Raw genomic sequence first — 26802 nt, 5'->3', positions numbered from 1 at the left:
CCGAGCCCAGAAATTCAAGTTCACAGTCTGTAGTGAATCATGAAGACTCCCATCAAGGGGGAGCCACTTGCGTCGACACACAGCTAGGACTCGCTTAAGAGGCGGGCTCAGAACGAGGCGAATACAACGCTGGGATTCGGGTTTGACATCTCCACGGCCCACAGGCAGGGCAGGACAGTCCTGAAATCCTGCTTTTTCCCGCCGGTGAAGGTACCCAAGTTTCCCGCCGTGTTCTCGCCGACTTCAGGTTGAATCGAGGGCGACCTTCCAAGTTGGCAGGTCGTGGAATGCCGCTTTGCCGCCCTTTCCACTCCCCTTGCATTGCGTGACGAGACGAAATTCTTGTTCTGCCAACTCAGGGCCAGTAAGGGTTGCAGATGCGGTCAGTGGCGTCAGTTACAGCAAACCAGAAGAATGGGCCGGGTGGTAATGCACCTTCAGCCGTTTCTTGTGCGGTAGCTTCAGCGTCCTGTTTTGGGGGCTCTATGCTGCCGTTCCGCCTGCACGATGCGGCTGGTTTATAGCCGGCCTTAAATTTTCCAGCTGTCATTCCTTGACAGCGGCAGGGTACGAGCAAGGTATGGGTTGGCTCCAGGGGCTGATTGGTCCCGCTATTTACCGATGACCCCGGGCCTCCCAGGAGATCGGCAGAGGCGTTACCCGTCGTGGCGCCCCCGGCAACATGTCCCGCTGCCGCTAAGAGGCTAACTGAGCGGGCCATATGCAAGGCAGAGGTGCCAAGGAGTTGCCCCCCCTGCATGGAAACATGGACGTCTTCGCTGTGTTCCAGCCCCGGCAGGCAATACACGTGTTGATTAGCCTTCCTAAAACTGCAACCCCCGCGTTGATCACCTCGCTTGAATCTCGCGATCTGTATCTGCGACCGAGAGAGTGTTTACCCATGGGGCAGGCCCTTTTGATTGTCTGGGGACGGCCAAGCCAGGACAGGGCTCAATTCATTGACACAACCAAAAATAACTGCTGGCCAATGTTTTGCCAGATCAATGTCACCCGGCTCGGCGGGCCATGGTACCAGACGGCAGAGACCGAGACCAGGTGCTTGCTGTCCTAGGTAGTCTAGTCCAAGCAAAATTCTTCACCCTCCATCCTGTTGGGAACTTGGAAGTGAAGGGGCAAGGCCAAGGAACCGGGAAAAGAACTGAAGGAGAGACACCGGACCGGCGGGAGGCTCAAGTTTGAATTATAACTACATGTGCCTAACATTGGAACACTCGCTTATCCCTTCGGCCCAGCGTTGCTTCCGTACCGTGGTCCCCAGTCCCTGCAGTCCTCCTGCAAGACGCAAATTACTTTCGATTTCTTTGCAGACTTCTGCTCAGTTTTTCTTGAGGCTCCGTGTCTTACCGCTCGTTGGGTTCTCAGTCACACGGCTCGTCCCAAACTACCGGAGAACACACGTGTTGACTGCACGCTCAGCAAGGCAGCAACCCCTTACTCTTCCTTCCACTTACCTCTTCACCTCCTATCTCGACTTGGATTCCTGCCTGTGCTACCACTAGTCCGGTGAAACCATCTTTGCGCTCCAGTCACCAGACATCATCACCTGGTCACGATGGATTCCACCACCAAAGCCACCAACTGGGACACGTACCTGAAGGGCCTGACGCCCTGCCGGTTTCCACGCTTCAGCCGCGTCAACCAAACCGCGGGCTCATCACACAAACTCTCAGCGACCCGCATCAACGTCGAACAGGCGGACAAACTGCTGGCCTTGGACGCCTATGAGCTGGGTGCTGTTCTCCGGGCCGCCTGGGCTGTGCTGCTGCGCTGCTACACGGGTCAGGATGATGTGAGCTTCAGCTTCCAGCACGGCGGTGACGGTGACGGTGGTAACATTGCCGGTGGACCCGTCGTTGCGCGGTTTCTTCTCGACGATGGAGCCTCCGTCGCTGGGATCGTCGGCCGAGCCAAGGCGGAAGTGCCTGGCGATCTCCCTCTTGTCTCCACTGAGCGACTCCGCCCTGGCGGTGGTTCCGATCGATCGTTTTTTGATACCGCTGTCGTCTTGTGGAATTTCAAGACAGAGCGATCAGCGTCATGCCCTGCTTTCGATCCGGTACGTACCTTTTGCTTCTTGTGCTTTCCTTTTCCGTTTTTGTTGTTTCTTTTCCCCGGTTACCCCTGACCCGCCAAGCCCAATACACTGTCGCCATATACAGCCCTAACCCTTGATCCCCTCATTTCGTCAGCCTCTGACTGACGAGGCAAAAGGAACAATACAAGCTCCGCCTCGTCGCAAAGCGAAGCGAGGGCAACTTGAGCCTGGTCTCAGAATGGAGCAGCGAGCTGCTCGGCATGCCTGAGGCGCAAGGTATGCTGGTGGCCAGCACTCTGGACAAGATCCTATCGGGCGTCCTGTCGAGTGCGCCTGACACGCCACTGGGGTCGCTGGATGTTCTGAGTCAGACAAATCTGGACCGGATTTGCGCTTGGAATGCGTCTTATCAGGTTGACCCCGTGGAGAGATGCATCCACGATGTGATTGCCGACCAGGTCCTCGCGCAGCCTGACGCCGAGGCTGTCTGCTCCTGGGACGGCTCACTCAGCTATCGTAAGCTGTATGATTTGAGCGGCCGTCTGGCGATCATACTCGTGGGACACGGAGTTGGACCCGAGGTTCTGGTGCCGCTATGCTTTGAGAAATCGGTTCGTCATGCACCTGCTCACTTTCTTCACATTTGATAGCTGACAAAGTTCCAGAAATGGACCATTGTAGCAATATTAGCGGTGCTTCGCGCGGGAGGAGCATTTGTGCCGCTTGACCCTTCGCATCCCGTTGAGAGACTCCGCGGTCTCTGCGAGTCAGTCGGGGCGAAGTTGGTGCTGTGCTCCAACCATCTCGTAGGTATGCTGACAGGAGTGGTCGTCAAAGTGCTGGCCATAGACGACAGCACAACCGTCGAATCCCCACAGAATGGCGCTGTGGCCTTGCCCACTGTATTGAGCAAGCACGCGGCGTACAATATCTTCACCTCCGGATCGACCGGAAAGCCGAAGGTAATCACATCTGCACACAAATGTAATAGCAACTGAGAAGGGTGCTGACCTTACCCAGGGCACCCTGATTGAACACCGAGCCTTCTGCTCCAGCGCCAGGGCACACGCCCCCATGCTGCGGATTGATGGCACCTGCAGAGTGTTGCAGTTCGCAGCCCACACATTCGACGCAAGCCTGGTCGAAATCCTGACCCCGCTGATGACGGGTGCTTGCGTCTGCATTCCGAGCGAGCACGAGAGGCTCAACGACTTAGCCGGGGCCATGAACCGCATGGGCGTCGACCACGCCGTGCTCACCCCTTCTTTCGTCAACTTCCTGACCCCCTCCACCGTGCCCAGGCTGCGCAGGTTGGTGCTGGCTGGCGAGGCCATGTCACGCTCGCACGTCGCCACTTGGTCGCACATCGAGCTTGTCAACGGCTATGGCCCCGCTGAGAGCTCTGTCGCGGCCGTTGTCAACTCGAGCGTTTGTCCGGAGACCGAAGCTACCGATATCGGTTTGCCGTGCGGTGTTCGGGTCTGGCTCGTCGACCCTGCTGACCATAATCGCTTGGTGCCTGTCGGCTGTGTGGGCGAGATGCTGCTTGAGGGACCGAGTTTGGCCAGGGGTTATTTAAATGACCCTGTCAAGACCGAGGACAGCTTCATCTCTGGCCCTGCATGGGCAAAGGATAGCTCTGATGAAGAACAGCCTGCCCGGCGTTTCTACAAGACGGGCGATCTCGCGCGGTACAATTCTCCCTCTGGCTCCCTGAGCTACGTGGGAAGAAAGGATACGCAGATCAAGCTCCACGGCCAAAGAATTGAGCTCGGCGAGGTTGAAGCCCATCTTGCGATTGACCAGAGCGTGAGGCACGCCCTAGTTCTTCTTCCAAAGAAGGGCCTCTTGGCGAACCGACTAATCACGGTGCTCTCGCTGTCGGATCCTTCCGTCGCTGCCGATGGTCAGCAGTCAAGGGAAGGGCCATTACAGCTGACTGGGAACCCGTCGACCACGGAGCCGATCTTGCAGCGCATCCGAGCGCGAATGGGCGAGCGACTTCCTGCATACATGGTGCCGTCGACATGGTTATGTGTCGACGATATTCCCATGCTGGCCTCTCGGAAGATGGATCGAAAGACGGTGGCGACATGGGTTGAAACCATGCTCACCGAGGAGGAGTACCAGCAGGTGATCAGGGAGCAACAGGCCGCCTCCACGATACCTGAAGACGGCAATAACAGCAACGCGCTCCTAACGGAGGTTGAGAACAAGCTCTGTGAGATCTGGAGCCTAGTTTTGAACTTCCCCGCGGACCAGATCAACCCAGACGGCCGCAGCTTTCTTAGTCTGGGCGGTGATTCCATCTCGGCCATGGCTTGCGCCAGCCATGCAAAGAAGGCGAGGCTGGGGTTCTCGGTGCAGGACGTCCTCAAGGCCAAATCCTTGAGGCAGCTGGCGGCCATCGCCAGGCCTATGGAACAGCCCAGCAAAGCACACGGCGAAGCCGAAGACGAAGAACAAGAGGGTGGTTTGAGTGCACCCTTTGACCTCACTCCTATCCAACAGTTCCACTTCCAGATCCGTGGTGAGGCGGAGGGTGACGAGCACTTCAACCAAAGCTTCTGCCTGCGTCTTGCTCGGCGCGTGCAAAGAACCGCCATCGAGAAGGCCATTCGAGCCGTAGTGAGGCGCCACGCTATGCTCAGGGCTCGTTTCACCCCAGGGGAAAACGGACAGTGGCAGCAGTCCATCACCTCTGATGCCGACTCATCCTTCCGCTTCCGGGCGCATACCGTATCCTCCCGTGTTGAGATGGACGCCGGGATATCCAGCGCACAGGCTTGCCTAAATGTCCGCCGAGGCCCACTGTTTGCGGCAGAGCTGTTTGACCTGCAAGACAGGAGCGAGCAGGTCTTGTTCATGACTGCCCATCACCTTGTCATCGACCTCGTCAGTTGGCGCGTTATTCTCGAAGAGATCGAAGAGATCCTCGAGAATCCCTCAGCACAAGAGAAAAGCCTCACAGTCCATCGATCACTGCCATTCAGGAAGTGGGCTGCTGCCCAGGTTGACGACTGCGCGGAAAAGGATCTGAACCAAGTGCTCCCATCGGCGGATCAAGTACCCACGGCTCAGTTCGTCTATTGGGGAATGGACGATCAACCCAACCTGTACGGCGACGTCGCATGCCAGGGCTTTGAGCTTGACGCTTCCACCTCGGCTGCCCTTCTCACCGACTGCCACAACCCTTTCCGCACCGAAACGGTCGACCTACTCCTTGCGGCGGTCATCTGGTCGTTCCAAAGGACTTTCACAGACCGGAATGCCCCAGCCATATTCAACGAAGGGCACGGCCGGGAACCGCCTAAAGAAGAAATCGACATTGCCCGCACCGTCGGCTGGTTCACAATCCTCTTCCCAGTGGCCCTATCCTCCCCAACCACCTTTGCCGACGCCCTCATCCAGACCAAGGACCTCCGCCGGCGCGTCCCATACAATGGTCGTCCGTATTTTGCAGCTCGCTTCCACACCCCCGAAGGCCGCGAACGCTGGTCCACGCAGCACAAACACATGGAAGTCTCCTTCAACTTCCTCGGACGCTATCAGCAACTCGAGCGCGCCGGTGCCTTGTTCCAGCCGGCAGAGGGCGCTCTCATGGCCGGCGAGGCGCATCCAGGCAGCCCAACGGCTGACTTTGGGAGTAAAGCGCCGCGGTTCTCCCTCTTTGAGATCTCGGCTGTCATCGTCCAAGGAACTCTGCGCTTCGGCTTTGCATGGAACAGCGGGATGCGCCACCAGGATCGCATCCGCGAGTGGGTTGCTAACTGCCGTGACGTCCTAGCTGAGGCGGCCGTGACATTGCCCGCCATGGGGCGCAAAATCACGGCTAGTGACTTGGCGCTGGTTCCCGACCTTACGTCTATGGACCTCACCGCGTTTGAGCGGGATAAACTTCCTGGTCTGACCGGGGGACGCGGCTGGGACGCGGTTGAGGACGTCTATCCTTTGTCGCCTATGCAACAGGGCCTGTTGCTCAGCCGGACCAAGGACCGCAACTTTTATGCCGTCCGCCGGGGATTTCGGGTCAAATCCAGTGGCAAGAGCGGCAAGGGAGTAGATGCTTGTCGGGTGGTTCAAGCTTGGAAAGAAGTCGTGAGGCACCACGCTCTGCTCCGCACCGTTTTCGTGGACGCCATAAGCCGAACGCGGGCGGGAGGCTATGACCAGGTCGTTCTGAAAGATGTAGAGCCTCCGATGCTGGTTTGCGAGTGTCCCAGCGAAACCGATATGAGGAGGCTGGTCGAGGGATTGGAGCCCATGGATTACCGAGATGAGATGCCGCAGCATCACTTCTCCGTCTTCTACAACAATGACTACGTTGTCTGCGTACTGGAGATGAGCCACGCCATCATGGACGGAGCTTCAATGGACATCCTTCTCCGAGACCTCGGACGAGCCTACGACGGAACGCTTGAACACCTGCCGAAGCCCCTGTTTAGCCCCTTTGTGGCCAGCCTGCAGCAGCGCAGCGTTGAGAGAGACGTGGCTTTTTGGTCGAACCATCTCGCTGGTCTCGAGCCCTGTCACTTCCCTGCCCTCAACGACGGAATCAGCGTTCCCGAGTCCGAAAGGGAGCTGTGTACGCTCCGGCTCGACTTCCCGGGGCTGGTAGTATTGCAGAAGTTCTGCAGTGCAACTGGTTTCACCTTGCCCAACGCCTTTCACGCAGCGTGGGCCGCGACACTGGCGTGCTACACCGCCACAGACGATGCGTGTTTTGGATACCTCGTTTCAGGGCGCGATGCTGCGGTTGAGGGGTCCGAGGATGCTGTAGGTCCTTTCGTGAACATGGCCACCCAAAGGGTGAGACTTATTGCCGGTGATGGAGGTGACAAACCCACCCTGCTGCAACTCCTTGAGGCCGTGCAGAAGGACCAACTTGACTGCATGCCATATTCTCAGACATCGCTGGCCGAGGTACAACACGCGCTCGGGCTACGGGGCGGCATGGCGCTGTTCAATACGTGCGTTTCCTACCGCCGTCTCCAGCAACAGACGGAACAGGTGTCAGGATCAGTTGTGTGCGAAGACCTGGGAACCATCCATGACCCGACTGAGTACCCCGTCTCGCTGAACATTGAAGTGGACGACGAGGGAAACGCCGCTATTGACCTCGATTACTGGACAGACGCGGTGGCCCCTGGCCAGGCAAAGCACGTCGGGGCAACCTTTGTGCAGGCTCTGCTGAACATCGCAGAGCGCGCGGAAACGCCCATCTCTCTGCTGGATAACGTCCACAGTTCGGGTAAGGAACTTATTTGGGCCTGGAACGCCAACATGCCGGCGACCACCGTCGAGTGCGTGCACCACATGGTGGAGAAGCAGGTCGCCATCCGGCCGCAAGCCCAGGCCATCCGGGGATGGGATGGTGACTTCACGTATGAGGAGATGAACGCCCTCGCGAACCGTCTAGCCCGGCACCTTCATACCCTTGGCGTTGGACCTGAAATCCTGGTACCCGTTTGTTTCGACAAATCAGCCTGGACAACTATCTCCATGCTGGCCGTTTTGAAGGCAGGCGGCGGCGTTGTTCCCCTCGATGCCACGCACCCTGCTGCTGCCCTTGAGGGCAAGGTGGCTGATGCAGGCGCCCATGTCGTGGTCACATCGGAGGCCCGGGCAACCCTCTTCAGGACCATGGTGCGACATGTGGTAGCGGTCGGCCCCGCGCTTCTGGCTCAACTCCCCGAGGGTGGCAACGGAGACGACATTCAGTCGGGTGTGACCCCGGAAAACCCAGCATTCATCATGTTTACGTCTGGGAGCACCGGAAAGCCGAAGGGAGTCATTCTCTGCCATCAGGCACTCGTGTCAAGCGCGCTCGCGCACGGCTCCGCGCTGGGTCTCGGCCCGCACACACGCTTCCTCCAGTTCGCGGCCCACACTTTCGACAACAGCATCGAGGAGATGTTTACCAACCTCATCCACGGCGGCTGCGTGTGCGTCCCGTCAGACGCAGACCGTCTCGGCGATTTACCTGGCGCCATCGACAGACTGGACGCCAACTTCATGGACCTGACCCCGACAGTGGCAGCACTCCTGCGGCCAGAGCAGGTGCCCAGAATCAGGGGCATGGCTGTCGGCGGCGAGGCCCTGACGCGGGAGGTGCTGGACGTGTGGGGAGGGGTCATCCCTGTGCACAATCAGTACGGCCCGAGCGAATGCTCCATCAATTCGACCCACAAGCTGCATGTCAACAAGCAGGGCGACGTGGGCAACATCGGGACCAGTGTCGGCAGCGTGTCCTGGGTGGTTGACCCGCACGACCACAACAGGCTAGTTCCGGTCGGATGCGTGGGCGAGTTGCTCATCGAAGGTCCCATCCTGGCAAGGGGCTACCTCAACAAGCCCGCTGAGACAGCCAAGGCGTTCATCAAGATGCCAAAGTGGGCAGCTGATGATCCACGCCATGGCGAGAAGGGTGACCGAAGGATGTACAAAACGGGCGACCTTGTCCGGTACAACTCGGACGGCTCGCTCATCTATCTCGGCCGCAAGGACACCCAGGTCAAGCTCCATGGACAAAGAATTGAACTCGGCGAGTTGGAGCACCACGTCAAGACCATCTTGCCGGCCACGGCCCAGTCCTCGGTCGAGCTGGTGAGCGTTGGACGCACCAAGGCGTTGGCCGTGTTCTTCTGTCTCTGTCTTTCATCGAAAAGAGATGATATCCGGATCCTCCCCATGGACGCCGATTCCCGATCCCTCGCGCAGACCGTTGCGGGGACCATGGCCGCCAAAGTTGCCTCTTACATGGTTCCGAGCTTGTTCTTCCCAGTGTCCAAAATGCCCCTCACCTCATCAGGCAAGCTGGATCGTCGACGTCTGCGCACCATGGCACAGGACCTGTCCGAAATTGTGGTTGAGTATCGCCTGAATAGTCAAGCTGCGGGCGGCCGCCCACCCGAGACACGCATGGAGACGCAGCTGCAAGAGTTGTGGGCGACTGTGCTTAACGTGGAACCCGAATCGATCTCGGCCGATGACAGCTTCTTCATGCACGGTGGAGACTCGGTTGGCGCCATGCGCTTGGCTTCGATGGCGCGCCAAAAAGGCGTTGTCCTTACCGTGGCCAGCATATTCCAATCGCCCAAGCTTTCTGACATGGCAGCAGCGGCAACAGGAAGCGGCCAGGCAGGGCACAACTTCGCCAGTGCGGTTGTCGAAGAGAAACCGCTGCTTGGACCTACGGAGCCGTTCTCATTGCTCAATGGCACCGACGCAATGGACCTGAGAGCCCTCCAGGCGCATGTGGCGTCGATTTGCCGCATCGATGCCGGCGCTATCGAGGATGTTTATCCCACGAACCCCTTGCAAGCAGGTCTGGTTGCAGCGTCCCAGAGGCATCCTGGCGCCTATGTCGCAGTCAACGTTTATGAGTTACCCGGCGGCACCGACATTGCGCGGTTCAAGAAGGCATGGCAGGACGTCGTGGATTCCGAAGCTATTTTGCGGACGCGTGTCGTGCTTGTCGAGAACATCGGGTTCTTGCAGGTTGTTGTCCGCGACAAGATTGACTGGTCCACGGCAACAAGCGCAGAGGAACTTTCCAAGCCGGGCCATCGTCAACTGCCTCCGCACGACGGTGGCATACTGACCCGATACACCATCATCGGTGAGCACAGCAGCCGACCGACGTTTGCCTGGACGGCACACCATGCTGTGTATGACGGATGGAGTTTGCCAACGTTGCTGAGCCGGGTTGAGGCCCGGTACCGGAAAGCAGAGTCGTCCATAAGCCCGGTTCCGCAGTACTCGCGGTTCGTCGAGTATTTGTCCGCCCTTGATAGTTCCTCGTCAGACGCGTTTTGGGTGAAAAAGCTCTCTGGTAACGGCATCACGCACTACCCACAGCTACCCACCCCAGATTACCGGGTGCAGGCCACAAGCCAGGTATGCCGGTCAGTGCGCTTAACGAAGCCGAAGGGCTCTGGCCTAACCGTGGCATCCTTCCTCCGGACCGCCTGGGCTCTCGTTGTGTCGATTTATTCGTCCTCAGATGACATCGTCTTTGGCGAGATTCTCAACGGGCGTGACATTCCCCTTGCAGGTATCGATAACCTGGTCGGCCCCACGCTGGCTTCCATCCCGCGACGCATCCGCATCGACCGCGCCATGACGGTGCAACAACTGCTATCCGACATTCAAGCGCAGCTCAACGATGTGATGCCCCACCAGTTTGCGGGTCTGCAGCGCATAAGGACTCTCAGCCAGGAGGCTGCCACGGCGTGCGAGTTTAGGAACCTGCTCGCTGTCGACCTGGTGGATGAGACGGCCGAGAGTAACAGCCTGTGGGGTAAGCTGACGGGCGGCGGGACGGCCCAGGGCCCGGATTTCTTCAGCTACCCGCTCAACGTGACTTGCACGCTGGGCCGCAGCAAGAACAACGGTACTGAAGAGATTCAAATGCGCGTCATCTTTGACTCGGGGGTGGTGCCGCAGTGGCAGGTTGTTCGAATGCTTTGCCAGTTCGAGAGGCTTCTGTCGCAAATTTCAGCCCCAGAGAGCCAGCGCGAGAAAATGTCCGATCTCGATTTGCTCAGCCTGGAGGACAAAGCCATGTTGAGGAAGTGGAACGAGGTGCCTGGTCCACTGGTTGAGCGGCGAGTGCACGACATGATTTGCGAGCAGATGTCGCAGCAAGGTAGTGGCGAGACTGCCGTGGTTGGCTGGGACGGGACCTTGTCTACCGGTCAACTGGATGCGCTCTCGACAGCGTTGGCAGGTGAGTTGTTGTCGAAGGGCGTCGGCGCTGACAATGCTCGCAGGTTCGTTCCATTTTGCTTTGAGAAGTCAATCTTTGCTGTCGTCGCCATGCTCGCGGTTTTGAAGGCCGGCGCAGCTTTCGTACCCCTGGATCCGGCGCATCCTGTCAGTCGGCTGCGAGAGATTGTCGGCGATTGCGAGGCAGAGGTGGTGCTGTGCTCGCCGAAGTACGAGAGCCTCTGTTCCCAGGTGGCGGAGACAGTCATTCCGGTCAATACGTCGATGATTGAGAGCCTCAGGAATGTGACGTCCGCGAAGTCGATGATGCAAGGTTCGTTGCTGTGGGAGGCTTGCCCTGAGAGACCTCTGTTTACTTGCCCCTGGAATCTGGCTGATGTGGAACTCACCAAACCAGCCACGTGCCAGCCAAGCGATCCTGCGTATGCGATTTTTACGTCAGGGACAACTGGAAAACCAAAAGGGACAATAAGTACGTTGAGATTTTCTTCTTCTCTGTTGTTGACGTTCTTCCGAATTTTGTTTTATCTTCCCCGCATTGCAAGTCCTTTCGTGCATTCCCCATGTCCATCGTTCACGCCCTGAGACTCCAGTTGTCATGCCCCGGTTGGTCTGTGCGCGCAGTGGCCCACTCGCGCTCTGTCGGCGACTCGGCGCAACCTGCAAGCAGGCGTGACTGTGAAGAAACCTCACCCATTTCATCAACACGCATTCCCATATCCAAACCCGCTCCATTGCCATGGCACGACGATGTCCACGATACCTATCGACGGATTTCAATCAATATTCCATCCCATGGTCAAGAATCGCGAATTCGCGATTCGACCATGGCTTCCGGCGATCGCTATCCGCGTCGAGATGATTTACTCGACTTCCCCTATTCAATCGATGCGCAGTGAAGTTCACTGCCATCATCGGGACCACCCTCGACTGAAATAGACATTGTTTAACCACCTTATTTCTGACGCATGACTTCCAGTCTCACATACCGCCTTTTGTTCGGGCGCCGCTGCTCATGGCCCGGCCATGCTGATGAAGCCGCCGTTCCGCTTCCTGCAATTCGCGTCCTACACTTTCGATGCCTCACTGGTTGAGATCCTGACAACCCTCATCCTGGGCGGAACGGTGTGTGTGCCCAGAGAAGAGGACCGCACCAATGGCAACATCGCCGCTGCCATGGAGGACCTTCACGTCACCATGGCGCTGCTCACACCCTCCTTCGCCCGCATTCTCGAGCCTGCCAGCGTACCACACCTCAAGACGCTCATCCTCGGCGGTGAGGCCATGGCACAAAGCCATCTTGCTACGTGGGCCGACAGGGTGAATCTCGTCAACGCCTATGGCCCGAGTGAGTGCGCTGTCGTGGCAACCGTGAACTCACAGATGCGCCGCTCGTCCAACCCGGCAAACCTGGGCAGAGGATTGGGCCGCTGCTGGATCGTCGACCCCAACAATCACCACCGTCTTGCCCCTCTTGGATCTGTCGGCGAGCTCCTTATTGAGGGTCCGACATTATCGACAGGCTATTTGAAGAACGAGGCCAAGACCCGCGAAGTTTTCATCGAGAACCCTCGTTGGGCATTGGGTCCAAGCCTGCGCTATACAGATATGCCGGCCCTGGCTCCGCGGCGCATGTACAAGACAGGCGATCTGGTGCGCGTTTGCGACGACGTTTCCGGAGAGATGGTCTACGTGGGCCGGAAGGACAATTCACAGGCCAAGCTGAACGGTCAGCGACTGGAGATCGATGAGATTGTTGTCCATCTTGCTGCCGATGACCGCGTCCGACATGCCGTTGTTGTTCTGCCCCAGAGCGGACTCTGTGCCAAGCGCCTGGTTGCGGCTTTTTCACTCCGGACAGTCTCCGAACAACAGCGCAGCGATCATACGGCCAACAAATTTGAACTGGTTACATCCATTGAGGCTTCTTCTGCCATGGAAAAGGTCCAGGAGCGCCTGCGAGAGAAACTGCCGCCGTACATGGTTCCTTCAACTTGGGTCGTGCTCCGAAACATTCCTCTGCTGCCATCTGGGAAGCTTGACCGCAACAGCGTAGCCCGATTTCTCGAGAACATGAGCGAAGAGACCTTAGACCGAATCAGTGGCGCGGCTAGCCAGGCTCAGGGCGACGGAAGCTCTCCCTCTCTCCAGACCCTCCCCATCGACGCGAAGCTGAAGACCGTCTGGAGTGAGGTCCTAAACATCGGTCCCGAGAGGATTGGCCGGAATGTCTCCTTCCTGCATCTTGGGGGTGACAGCATCACTGCCATGCAGGTTATGGCAAAGTGCCGAACCCAGGGAATTCGCGTCACCGTTCCCGACATCATCAGCAGCAAATCCGTCCATGATCTCGCGCTCAAAGCCGTCGTTCCCAAGGAGCAGCGACAAAACCCAAGGGCAGCAGCCGTCGATGAGGAGGATCATCATGAGTTTGACCCAGCGCCCATACAGCAGCTGTATTTTCAGCTCATGCATGTCGAAAATGGCCACGGGCCTTTGGCTGCTGCGCACATGCAGTTCAACCAGAGCGTGCTGCTCCGCCTAGCCAAGAAAGCAACCTCACATGACCTAGAGCGAGCTCTACAGGCCTTGGTTGAGACCCATTCAATGCTCCGAGCAAGGTTCCGACGCGACGGCACGGGCAACTGGCGGCAACGCATCACCTCCGATGTCAGAGGATCTTATCGCTTCAAAACTCACGTCATTGGCAATCCAGGCCGCATGGAGAAGCGCATCCAGAGCTCACAGAAGGCTCTCAACATCCAAAAGGGGCCCCTGATTGCCACTGACTGGTTCAGCATTGGGAAGGAGAGCCAGGAGGTCTTAATCTTTATCGCCGCCCATCACCTGGTCGTGGACGTCGTGTCATGGGGTATTCTCCTCCAGGATCTCGAGGACTTCTTGGCTACCGGGAGCTTGAAGGCTCACGCCTCTCTGTCCTTCCAGGCCTGGACCCGGAAGCAGTCCGAGCGGGCTCAACTGGAGAATAATGGAGCCAATCTACTTCCGCATCATGAGGCTTCTGACGCAGATCTGGAGTACTGGGGTATGGCTGACGTGCCGAACCTTCATGGAGATGTGGTTGCTGCCGATGATATCGAGCTTGACGAGGATACCACGGCTCTGCTTCTGGGCCCCGAGTGCCACGCTGCTCTTCGGACGGAGGTCCTTGACGTCCTGTTGGCCGCTCTGCTCCTCTCATACCGCAATGCAATGGGGGGACGTCGCGGAATTCCGACCATCTACAACGAAGGCCATGGGCGCGAGCCCTGGGATAACACGATTGACTTATCACGGACGGTGGGATGGTTTACCACGCTGTGCCCTGTCTCTCTCCCAGATGAGTCGTCTTCTGGTAAGCCCCCAGCCTCACTGCCGGAAGCCGGAAAGGCAAAGACGCTTTACTAACCAAAGGCAGATGACGACCTTCTGAGCGCCATCCGTTGGGTCAAGGATTACCGGGGACGGCTGGCTGGCAAAGGCCGACCCTACTTCGCCTACCGCCTCCTCACTTCCCAAGGCCGCGATGAGTACGGCCATCGCTGGCCAGTCGAAGTCGCTTTCAATTACCTTGGGCAGATGCAGCAGCTCAGTCGGTCTGATACTTTCCTCCGGCCATTCGACAACGGTGTTGGACAAGGCGTAAACAGCTCATCCGACATTGGCAAAGACGTTCCCCGCTTCGCTCTCATAGAGGTGTCCGCTTTAGTCATGAGCGGCAAGATGAAGCTGTCTTTCGCTTATAACAGACGCATGAAGCACCGGGATTCGTTTGCGAAATGGGCCAAGGAGTGTCGGGCGTTGCTTCTGGAAGCTCCACGGCGGCTGACGCAGCACAGGCTGGAGGAGACACTCAACGTGTTCCCACTTTTACCTTTGGCCTACTATGGCTTGGAGAACCTCAATCAGAGGCTCCGGGATGCTGGTATCCAGCTTCAAGACGTGGAGGATGTTTACCCTTGTTCGCCCATGCAAAGGGGTCTGTTGCTGAGCCAGATGCGCGATCCTGAGAAGTACGGCTACAAGCTCATTTTCGAAGTGCAGCCCTCGGGAGGAGGCCGTATTGGTGCTGATCAACTTTGCAACGCCTGGCAAACCGTGGTCCGTCGCCACTCGACCTTGAGAAGCATTTTCGTCGATACAGTAGGCGACGAGGGTTTGATGGACCAGGTGGTACTCCGCTCCTCGTCCGGTCGAATCCAGGTTCTTAACAGCGACGATGACCATGACGCAGTTGGGAAGCTGGAGGCCCTTGACTGCATCGACTTCAATGAGAGAAAGCCGCCGCATCGCCTCTCCGTCTGCGCTACCCAGACGGGTCACATCTTCTGTCGACTGGAGATCAGCCACGCGATTTCCGACGGCTCCTCGATGCCAATCCTCCTTGAGGACCTCGCTGCCGCCTATGGCAAGGGCAAGATCACGAAACCTGTGCCGCTGTATCGCGACTACGTTGCCTACATACAGTCGCAGCCACGCATCGAGAGCATTCGTTATTGGAAACACTACTTGGCAGGAGCAGAGCCCTGCATGTTCCCAACGCTCACAGATGGTGAGGCAGAAGGGGAGCGATCGCTCGGTGCTCATGCCATTACCCTTAGCAATTTGGACAAGATCAACAACTTCTGTGGCAGCTCAAGCATTACCCTATCCACGCTCCTACAATTCGTGTGGGCACTCGTGGTCCGATCGTACACGGGCGCGGACGAGGTGCTCTTCGGTTATCTGGCATCGGGGAGGGACGTCCCCGTCGCAAACATAGAGCTCGCGGTTGGTGCCTTCATCAACATGCTGGTCTGCCGCCTCCACCTCCCCGTCGGCACGGAGATTGGCGAAGCACTCGACACAATGCGGGCTGACATCATCGATGCTATGTCTCACCAATCCTGCTCACTCGCGGAGATTACGCATGAGCTTCAACTCCCCGGCGCAAACCTGTTCAATACAGCATTTACGTACCAGAAACGCACTGAAATTGGCGATGGAAGAGGAGATCAGCTCAGTCAATCCGCCCTGCGGTACCGCGTTGTGAACGCCGACGACCCGAGCGAGTATGCTGTCGCCGTCAATGTCGAGGCCACTAACAAAGCAGTTGAAGTCCACTTCAGCTACTGGCGAAACGCAGTCTCAGAAGCACAGATCAAGAACATCGCGGCAGCGTTTGAGCAGGCCCTGGACGGCCTTGTTGCCGACGGACGGGATGACCGCACGGTTGGGGAACTGGATATGGTGAGCAGAACGATGGTCGAGCAGATCCGCTTCTGGAACGACTACGAACTGCCCCGTGCTGAGCAGTGCGTACACGACATCATCGACCAGCACGCTCTGCGCCGTCCAGTGTCGACGCCTGCTGTGTGCGGGTGGGATGCATCATTTACCTATCGCGAGCTGGACATGGCTGCCACGGCCCTAGCGCGCCATCTGGTTGCTCATGGCGTGGAACCAGAGGTATTCATTCCACTCTGCTTCGAAAAGTCGGCTTGGACCGTCGTTGCGCAGCTTGCTGTTCTGAAAGCCGGCGGAGCCTTTGTCAGCCTGGATCCTGCTCATCCCGATAGCCGTCTCGAACAACTTATTCAGGACGTGGGTGCCAAATTAGTTCTCTGTTCGTCAAGGCACAAGACCAAGATGGACAGGATTGCCCCCACAGCTCTGGTGGTCGATGCTGAATCCATCTCGACCCTCAACAGGGCGGCAGCCTCGGATAAGACGCCATTCACCTCCGCCGCCAAGCCCTCTAGCCCGGCATACATCATCTACACGTCGGGGACCACAGGAAAACCAAAGGGCACTGTCATTGAACACGCCGCGTTCTGTACCGGCGGCCTCGCCCACGCCAAGGCCATGTTCATGCACTCCAACTCACGCGTCTTGCAATTCGCTTCATACACATTCGATGCGAGTGTCATGGAGACGTTGTCGTGTCTCCTCGTTGGCGGGTGTGTTTGTGTCCCGTCCGATGAGGACAGGATGAACGACCTTGCTGCTGTGATTCGCAATCTGGGCGTAACGTGGACACTCCTGACTCCGTCCGTGGCAAGTACCCTCAAGCCGGAGAGCGTCCCCTGCCTCAGAACCCTCGTCACCGGTGGCGAGGCTATGGCAGCTGGCCACATCGCCCGCTGGGGCACTCGGTGCGCCCTGGTCAATGCATACGGACCAACAGAGTGCTCAGTTGTGGCAACCACAAGCACCAAGGTCGACGAGTCTCATCAGGTGATCAACACCGACCGCTCCAATATTGGCACTGCTGTCGGAGGCCGCGTCTGGGTCGTCGATCCCAGTACCCCTGATCGGCTGGTACCCATAGGCGCCGTGGGCGAGCTTGTGGTCGAGGGTCGTCTGGTCGCCCGTGGCTATCTTAACAATAAGCAGCAAACCCAGAAGGCCTTTATCCGATCCCCAGAGTGGACGAGACATCCTGGCTTCCCAGAGTCCATGTGGCGCCACCAGGACAGCATGTACCGGACAGGCGACCTAGTCCGTTACAACTCGGACGGATCTATCTCCTACATTGCGCGCAAGGACACCCAGGTGAAGCTGAACGGCAGACGAATTGAGTTGGGTGAGGTTGAGTGGCACTGTCGGAGCGGCCTGCCAGATGACGCACAATCTGCGGTGGAGGTGGTGATGCCGCCCACCACCCGCACTGCGGCTAAGTCCCTTGCTGTGTTCTTCACCTTGTCGAGCAATGCAGCCTCCACAGCAAGCTTCTCTCTACTACCCATGAACGAGCCACTGCGTAAAGCAGCTCTGGCAATGGAAGCCCACGTAACAGCGCAGTTACCATCCTATATGGTCCCGCAGCTCTTCGTCCCCGTCTCTGTGATGCCGTGGACAAGCGCAGGCAAGCTCGATCGAAGACTGCTCCGACAATCTCTCGAAGAGGCGAGCCGGGAGACCGTGGCCGGCTACAGGCTCTCCGCTGCTGCTGCTGCTGCTGTCAGGCAGCGGGGACCGGCCAGCGAGACTGAAAAGAAGCTGCAAGGATTGTGGGAGTCCGTCCTCGGCCTTCCCGCTGGCTCTGTCGGCGTCGCTGACAACTTCTTCCGTCTTGGCGGCGACTCGCTGACAGCCATGCGGCTTATTGGTTCCGCACGTGCCCATAAAATTGTTTTGACGGTGCTGGATGTGTTTGAGAAACCGGTCCTGGCCGACATGGCGCAGGCATCTGGCGGCTCAGAGGCCACGGTCCCCGCATTGCCCGAATTAAAACCCTTCGAGTTGGTGCACCGTCCTCAACCGGAGCTTGACGCCCTTATCCAAGAGCTTTCCAGCCTTTGCGTGCTCTCTCAAGCACAAATCCGAGATGTTTACCCCGCGAGCCCACTTCAGGAGGGCCTTGTCACCCTTGCTAACAAGCAGGAGGGTGCGTATGTGGCTGTCAACACCTTGAAGCTGTCGGAAGATGTAGAATTGGTTCAGTTCAAAGCAGCTTGGCAGGCAGTGGTCGATGAGACCGACATCTTGCGAACTCGCATTGTCCACAGTGCGGCTTGCGGATTTTTCCAGGTCGTGGCAGCGCCAGAGCCGATCGAGTGGCATGATGAGCCATCACTTGAGGAAGCAGTCGCCAAGGGAAAGGCGCTCGGAAAACAGAATGGGACTCGGCTGACCAGGTTTGCCATTGTCGAGGCTCCTGAAGGGCGTCTCTTTGTCTGGGCCCTCCACCACGCACTCTACGACGGATGGAGTCTGGGCCTCTTGGCGAGGCAGGTCCAGGATATCTACTACCAAGGCTCAATTAAGGGTTTGACTCCTCGTCCCTCATACGCCACCTTCATCCGCTACCTGGCGCTCAGGGACGTGGCAGCCTCGGAAAAGTTCTGGAAGGACTCTCTCAGCGACGCCGCGTCGACGATCCATTTCCCACAACTGCCACATACCAATGGGAACCAGACCGAAACCCCAAGCTTCCGGGCCGAAACCCGGATGATCAAGTTCAACCGCAGCGACATTCGCATCAACATCACCGTCCCGACGCTGATCCGAGCGGCGTGGGCCATTATTCTCGCTGCTTACACGGGCATGGATGACATCGTGTTTGGAGAAACCCTGGCTGGCCGCAACATTGACGTGCCCGGTGTCACGGAAATGGCGGGGCCGACCTTTACCACCGTCCCAAACAAGGTTCGAGTCAGCCGTGACATGGCCGTCGCCGAGCTTCTGCAGGACCTCCATGCTCTGGCCAGCCGAGTCGTGCCCCATCAACACCTGGGACTCCAGCATATCAAGAGGCTTAGCCCAGATTGCGCGGCGGCCTGTGACTTTCAGAATCTACTCGTCATCCAGAGCCCCGCATCCGCCTCTCTCCAACAAGCAAAGCTACAAGCTGGCCAAGGGCCTGACTGGGAATTCAAAGGGGAGTCTTCGACCGGGAGCTTCTTCACCCACCCGCTTGTGCTGGAATGCACCGCCACTGACACGGCTATTGAGGCCACCTTCCACCACGACGAGAAGGTGCTCTCAGCGTGGCACACAAAACGCCTTGCCTATCAATTTGAAGCCGTTCTGAAGCGGTTGGTCGAGATGTCGGACAGCAAGGGGGCCAAGCTGGCGGATATCCATGCCATCAGCCCAGAGGATCGAGCACTCATCGCAAGGTGGAACCGAAAACATGTTGTTGAGGAAGTTGATTCGTGCATTCACGATCTCTTCCTGGAACAGGCATCCGCCCATCCTGATCGGGTAGGCGTCAGTGGCTGGGACGCCGAGTTGACCTACGGCGAAATTCGCGAATATTCCTCACGCCTGGCGCTCCACCTCAAGCAACTCGGAGTCCGGCAGGGAACCCTGGTCCCGGTGTGTCTGGAACGCTCAGGCTGGTCCATCGTCATCCTCATGGGCATTATGATGGCCGGCGCAGCCTGGGTTCCGCTTGATCCCGCTCACCCTGTGTCCCGGCAAAAGGAAGTCCTGGAGTCTGTCAAGCCTTCTCTCATTGTCTGCAGCCCCGAACACGCGTCACGGTTCTTCGGCATCGTCGACACACAGCTCTCAGTTGACGGTGCCATGCTTCGCGATCTTCCTTCTCCTCCACATGGCCGAGCTGTTGCTCCCGTCTCTCCCAGCAACACGGCATACGTTTTGTTTACCTCTGGGAGCACCGGCCGGCCGAAGGGTGTCGTTGTAGCGCACCGCGACTTTTGCAGCAGCTCGCGCGGATATTCGCGCATTGTTCACCTAAACCCATCCTCGCGGGTCTATCATTTTGCCTCGCTAACCTTCGACGCCGCCCTTATGGAAGTCATGACGCCCCTCACGATAGGGGCTTGTGTGTGCGTCCCGTCAGCCCATGACCGTCTCCATGACCTGGCAATGTCCATCGTCCGGCTGCGAGCGACATGGATTTTCCTTACGCCCTCGGTCGCCAACCTGCTGGATCCGGACGTGGTGTGCCAGTCCCTCAAGACCCTCGTTTGCGGTGGCGAGGCCATGCTTGCCGAGCTAGTTGCCCGTTGGGCCGACCGCCTTGCGCTCATGAACGGTTATGGGCCGACAGAGACGTGTGTCTTCGCCGTTGTCAACCCGCATCTCTCGACGCAGAAGGACCCCAGTGTTATTGGGCATCCCACTGGTGCGTCACACTTGTGGGTTGTGGACCCCAGAGAGGGCTGCAATGATCGGCTCGCCCCTGTTGGGGCTGTTGGGGAGCTCGCCATCAGCGGTCCTCTCATCTCTCGCGGGTACCTGAACGACCTAGAAAAGACAGCACGGTCATTTGTCGAAAGCCCTGCCTGGGCGAGGAGGGAGCTCCTTGCAGGTGCCACCCCTCCGACACGTATCTATCGCACCGGCGATCTGGTGCGATACCGGTCGGATGGAGCTATCGAGTTTGTCGGTCGCAGGGATGGCCAAGTCAAGGTCAACGGCCAGAGAATCGAGCTCGGCGATATTGAGAGCCACCTGTCCGGTGACCCACGTGTGCGCTCCGGCACCGTGGTACAGCCCAAGAAGGGGCCGTGCAAGAAACAATTGGTTGGCATCATCACCTTGGCGAGTTTCGCAAATCGCCTCGGCGCTTCACAGGAAAAACCGTCTGCGATCACCACCTCGCCTGGGGACTGCCAGCCACTCTACGCAGACCAGATGGTGAAAGCCCGGTCTCAGATCGCCAAGATTCGGGCTCGCCTGACCGACATGCTCCCGCACTACATGGTTCCCGCAGCGTGGGTTGTTCTGGAAACCATGCCCGTCGTTGTGTCTGGCAAATTGGACCGGCCGAGGGTAACCAGATGGGTTGAGGACCTCGATGACGCCATGTATCAGCAGATTGCAAGCAGTCTGGGCATCATCTCAGGGGAAACCCCTGAAGAAGAGGCCGACGTCACTGGGCCCTTCAAGACGCTGAGGGATATTTGGGCCAAAGAACTGAACTTGCCCGTGGATCGCATCAAGCTCAACCAGCCCTTCCTTGGCTTGGGTAAGTCGGCCACCACCCATGTGAAACATCTTCCGTTCCGGGCACTGACTTGTATGACAGGAGGAGACAGCATCAGAGCAATGGGCGTCGTCTCACGAGCCCGGACGGCCAAGATCAAGTTGTCCATCCAAGATGTCCTCCGATCCAAGTCCATCGTCCATCTTGCTCAGCTCGCCAAAGTGCTTCCTTCCATAGCAACTCGGCCAAAGGAAGAGGAAACTGATCAGCCTTTTGCACTGTCTCCGATACAGACCATGTACATGAGGTCGGCCGTTAAGCATGTTGGTGACGCCCGTTTCAACCAGAGCGTCACCTTGGGCATTTCCCGGCGGGTTACCATGGATACCATCAAGAAGGCGGTCAGCTCCGTTGTGCAGCGTCATGCCATGCTCCGTGCTCGGTTCACCAAGACCCCGGACGGAAGTTGGATGCAGCGAGTTACAAAGGTATGCTTCCTCTTCTTCTTTCCCTTCCTCTTCTTACTTCCCTTCCTCTTCTTATTTCCCTCCTCTTCTTTCCCCCCTCATATTCTTCCCCTGCTCTTCTTTCCCTTCTTCCTCTACCTCCTCTTTTCTCCTCTTCTTCCTCTTTTTTCTTTCCTCTTCTTCTTTCCTTTTTTTTCTTCTTTCCTTTCTTTCTTCTGTTTCACATTTGGGACAGAGGGAGGCTAATACTATTCCAGATGGGGCCTTCAGCATACCAGTGCCTTGAACACGTTCTGGCCTCCCGCGACGAGATTACTCGTATTGTTGCCACGGCGCAAGCCGGCCTCTCCATTGAGCGTGGCCCTGTGTTCAGAGTCGACCTCTTCGAAGTGGCTGGCGAAGACGAGACCATCGTCTCTATGGTGGCTCACCACCTCTGCATCGACATGGTTTCCTGGCGCATCATCATCCAGGACCTCAGCCAATCGTTGGAGACCAACTCCTTGTCGGCAGACGCGCCTTTGTCTTTCCGGTCCTGGTGTGCTCAGCAGTCCGCTCATAGCAAGGCAGTTGATACCAAGAGTCTCCTCCCGTTCAAGTTGACCGCTCATGACCTAGGCTATTGGGGTACACAGGGACCACTCACGTACGGCAGGACCAAAACGGAGACATTCAGCCTGAGCGAGGAGACGACAAAACTCGCAATTGGAGACTGCCACAAGACTTTCAGATCAGAGCCAGTGGACCTCTTCCTGGCAGCCATTGCCCATGCCTTCGCGAGAACCTTCCCCGACAGGGATGTGCCAACGCTGCACATTGAAAATCACGGGCGCGAGACTCCTGAGGGTTCCAACGTAGACTTGTCTCAGACAGTCGGTTGGTTCACCACGGTTTGTCCCCTGGTTGTCCCTGCCGGTGCCACCGATAACGATGCCCTGGATACCCTCCGAAGAACCAAGGACATCAGACGCAGCATCCCCGAACATGGCAGGCCGTATTTTGCTCACAAGATCCTCGGACAAACGCTCGATGAAGAATGGGTCCCGCTGGAAGTCCTGTTCAACTATTTGGGTGGCGGCGTGGGAGTGCAACAGCAAGAGCATGCGGACTCCCTGATCAGTGAGGTTGACCTGGACGGCATCGACTCTCCCGACAACGCCGACGTGGGCCCCAAAACAAGGAGGCTCGCTTTGTTCGAGATCTCGGCCATTGTCGTCAGCAACAAGCTGAAGTTCAGTTTCGTGTACGACAGCGGCCTCAACCGAGCAGGTGACGTCCGAAAATGGATAGCCGCCTGCAAGAATACGCTCGAGAAAATGGCCGCGACCCTGGTGCAACTCCCTGCTGAGCCAACGCTAAGTGACTATCCGCTGATGCCAATCACCTACGGCGGCCTCCGCACGCTGACCGAGGTTGCACTCCCTCGTGCCGGCATTGACCGAGCGTCCTCCTTCTCCCAAATCGAAGATATCTACCCTTGTACACCGGTACAGGAGGGTATGCTCATCAGTCAACTGCGCAACCCGGAGGCCTACGTCTTCCACGCTGTATACCACGTCAACCACGCCGCCCCCGGACAACCCCTGGATGCCGAGAGAATCGCCACGGCGTGGCAGAAAGTGGTGAACCGCCATGCCGCCCTCAGGACCGTCTTCATCGAAAGTGTTCGCCGTGGTGGTGTCTTCGACCAAGTTGTCCTCAAGAAGGCGCACAGCGGGGCCGTCCTGCTCAGAGCCAGTGACAAAAAAGCAATGGACAAACTCGGTGAAGTCACTCTCCGAGATGCCAAACAGCCACAGCTCCCTCATCGACTCGCCATATGCACCACTCACAGCGGGGGGGTGCTCTTGAAGCTCGAGGTTAACCACGCCGCAATGGACGGCGGCTCGCTCGCCGTCATCCTCGAAGAACTGGCCTCCGGATATATGGGTACACTGGAGAATGCTCCCGGGCCCTTATACAGCGACTACGTCCGATACATCCGCAGCATGCCGGATGGCGAGGGCGCCAAGTACTGGATGCGCTACCTGAAGGGCCTCCAGCCGTGCTACTTCCCGAATCTGAACAGCAGCAGCACCACCCTCGCGTCACACACGAGAGCCCTGCGCTCTATCGCTCTGCACTTCACTCGCTACGCCGAGCTCCGGCGGCTTTCTGAGCAAACGCAGATCACTCTTGCAAGTATGATGCACGCCTGCTGGGCCTTCGTCCTCCGGCAGTACACAGGGAGTAATGACGTCTGCTTCGGGTACCTGACGGCAGGACGGGATGCCCCGGTTGAGAACATCAGCCGTACAGTCGGAACACTGATCAACATGCTTTGCTGCCGTATCCAAATTTCTGGCTCACAGAGGCTTGAGGATGTCTTCCGAGCAGCCCAAGACCACCATCTGGAGAGCACCCAGTTCCAGCACTGCGCGCTCTCAAAGGTTCAACATGACCTTGGTTTGGCAGGCAAGCCTTTGTACAATACTTCCATGTCGATACAGAACCATTCTGAGATTGGGGAGGATGGGTTGAAGGACACCATTTCCTTCGAGATGGAACGGGGTCACGATCCCAGCGAGGTAAGCGGAGCTATTGTTTCCAGCATTTGACGTTTGCTAATCGAACTGCAGTATGCCATCACCGTCAACGTCGAGACATCCAAGGGCAACGAGGGTGTTCTCTTCCGATACTGGTCCGACCATATTAGCGATGACCAAGCCCAAAAAGTTGCCCGCTCCATGGCCCAGGTACTGGACGCATTCATCAGTCAGCCGGCACAGTCCGTTGAGGAACTCGACCAGAAGCTTGCTGGCAAGCTCGCAACTACCTCCAATTCTGCCGAGGACCTGGCGAAGCTGCATGACTCAGCAGCCCCTGCAACCCCACGAAGCATGGATTCGTCTTCCAGAACTTCTTCTGACAATTCCCTGGTAACGCCCATAAACGAGCCGGTCGGACAGAGCCCGTACGACAAGACGCTCCTCTCACTGTGGAGCGCTCTGCTCGATCTACCTGAGGATTCCATCACAGGAGAGGCCAGCTTTTTTGATCTCGGAGGTGACAGCATCACAGCAATGAAGCTCGCCGGCGAGGCCAGGGACTGCGGCCTGCCACTCACTGTCGCCGATGTCTTCAGAAACCCGTCTCTCGACGGTATGACAGCAATCGTTCGCCAGGCTGCGGGCATGCATGCAGTGGACAGCAAGCTTCGCAAGCACCGGGCAGAAACCATGGCTACCCAGACCACCAAGGGCGACCTTTACGAACGGTTTTCGCTCTTGGCGGCGTCCAACGTTGATGCATTCCTCCAAACGAGCATTGTGCCACAAGTGTGCGTTTTTAGAGGCGGAATCTCGGACGTGCTTCCGGCAACCGACTTTCAATCCCTGGCCGTGGCGGGCGCCCTCCTCGAATCCCGTTGGATGCTCAACTACTTCTATCTGGACGGCGACGGGCCGCTCAACCTCGGGCAGCTGAAGCGAGCTTGCTTCCGAGTCGTTCAAGCTTTAGACATCTTACGCACCGTGTTCGTCCCTTCAGGAGCACGTTTCCTACAGGTTGTTCTGCGCAATTTCCGGCCGACGTTCCATGTCGTCGAGATTGACGAATCCTTGGATGACTTCAAGGTGGAACAAGAAGGAACGGAGCCCAAACTTGGTGAACCATTTGTCGAGTTTACGGTTGTCAAGCACCGGTCCAGCAACCGCCATAGGCTTTTCCTACGCATCTCACACGCCCAGTACGACGGCGTGTGCTTCCCGAATATCCTGAGTGCCCTCCAGGCCGCATACAAGGGCGAGACGGTGCCGCGCCCACCCTCCTTCGCCAACTACCTTCGTGCTGCGGCAGGGTCCCTGACATCCGAACATTACCAGCATTGGAAGCAGCTTCTCGCAGGGTCATCCATGACGAAGCTTGTCCGGTGCAAGGGACCAAATTATCATCGCAACACGGCAGGTTCAACGACAACCTGCCTGAAGAAGACAGTGCACATGCCACCAGTCGAGTCTGGCCACATCACCACAGCCACCGTCGTCAAGGCCGCGTGGGCGTATGTCTTGGCAACAGTGTCTGCTAGTGCCGATGTCGTCTTTGGCCACACGATCAGCGGGCGCAATGCTGCTATCGAAGGCATTGGTAATATGATAGGGCCCTGCCTCAACATGGTTCCGGTCCGTGTGCGGTTCGACAGCGGTCCTGGCTGGACGGTCAAACATCTCCTCCGCCAGGTCCAGGACCAGCAAGTCGCCAACATGTCTCATGAAATCCTGGGATTCCGCGAGATCATCCACCACTGCACTTCTTGGCCGCGCTGGACCTACTTTACATCAACGGTTCAGCACCAAAACATCGACCAGGGCGGCCAGATTTGCCTCGGTGGAGTTGAGTACAACGTTGGGTGTGCTGCAACTGCACAAGAAGACTTTGCGGACCTGTCAGTCTTCTCGCAGCCTCTCGATGACGACAACTACGAAATCATCCTTAGTTTCGCTGAAGGCGGACCTATCCCCCGTGACTTTGCGGAGCGCGCTCTTGACATGCTCAGTGAAGCAGCGCATCTCTTCGCCACCAACCCAGACACGTCTCTGCCCTCGGCGGATGAGCTTTCCAGCAAGCCGCGGTTGGTGCCGTTTGAGGAAGTGCCACCGGCGCCAGAAGACAACGATGACACGATTGTCCAAGCCGCTGTCCGTCTCCAACAACTCAGCTACGCGCAGCTGACCGACATCTCCTCGTTAGTCAGTAAGTCCTGGCGCGAGGTTTTGGGTGTCTCGAACCAGGACCAGCAACAAACGTCTGAACCGCGGACGGAGACGACTGCGCTTGACTTGGATACCTCCTTCTTCGACCTGGGCGGCGATATCATCGGCTTGTCCCAGCTCGCCTGGCTGCTCAATCAGAGCGGCTTCTCTGCGCCTCGTCTTGAGGGTCTGATCAAGAATCCGACTGTGCGCGGACACATGGCTCTTTTGGCGGAGGGCTTGCCTGTCGCTCCCGATTCTGGTTCTGCTGCTAAGGAGGCAGCTCAGGCGGTGGAAAAGGCGTCCACTTTCCCCGCGGTACAAAGGTTGACGAGGGTGGATTCGGGACTGAAGTTAGCTAAGGCGTTGGGGTTAGTCAGGAAGAAGTTGACTGTTGCTGGGAAGAAGAAGGGTGCGAGCGTGGTTGCTGTTGCGTGA

General features: G+C 57.8%; 1 protein-coding gene across 1 annotated transcript; it reads left to right on the top strand.

Moving 5' to 3' along the window:
• Positions 1 to 1246: 1246 nt before the first annotated feature.
• N657DRAFT_615646 (non-ribosomal peptide synthetase) lies at positions 1247 to 26802 on the top strand (the record flags this gene model as incomplete). Its single annotated transcript, XM_062790470.1, has 10 exons — positions 1247 to 2077; positions 2233 to 2613; positions 3077 to 11099; positions 11229 to 11258; positions 11766 to 14141; positions 14205 to 21209; positions 21270 to 21655; positions 21892 to 24201; positions 24253 to 25152; positions 25297 to 26802. The coding sequence occupies exons 1-10, from the start codon at positions 1574 to 1576 to the stop codon at positions 26800 to 26802; spliced, it is 23421 nt and encodes a 7806-aa protein (XP_062648496.1). The 5' UTR covers positions 1247 to 1573.

The sequence above is a fragment of the Parathielavia appendiculata genome (genome assembly GCF_033297405.1).
Source record: "Parathielavia appendiculata strain CBS 731.68 unplaced genomic scaffold N657scaffold_4, whole genome shotgun sequence".
Taxonomy (NCBI): Eukaryota; Fungi; Ascomycota; class Sordariomycetes; order Sordariales; family Chaetomiaceae; genus Parathielavia; species Parathielavia appendiculata.
This window is presented reverse-complemented; position numbering and strand designations above follow the sequence as displayed.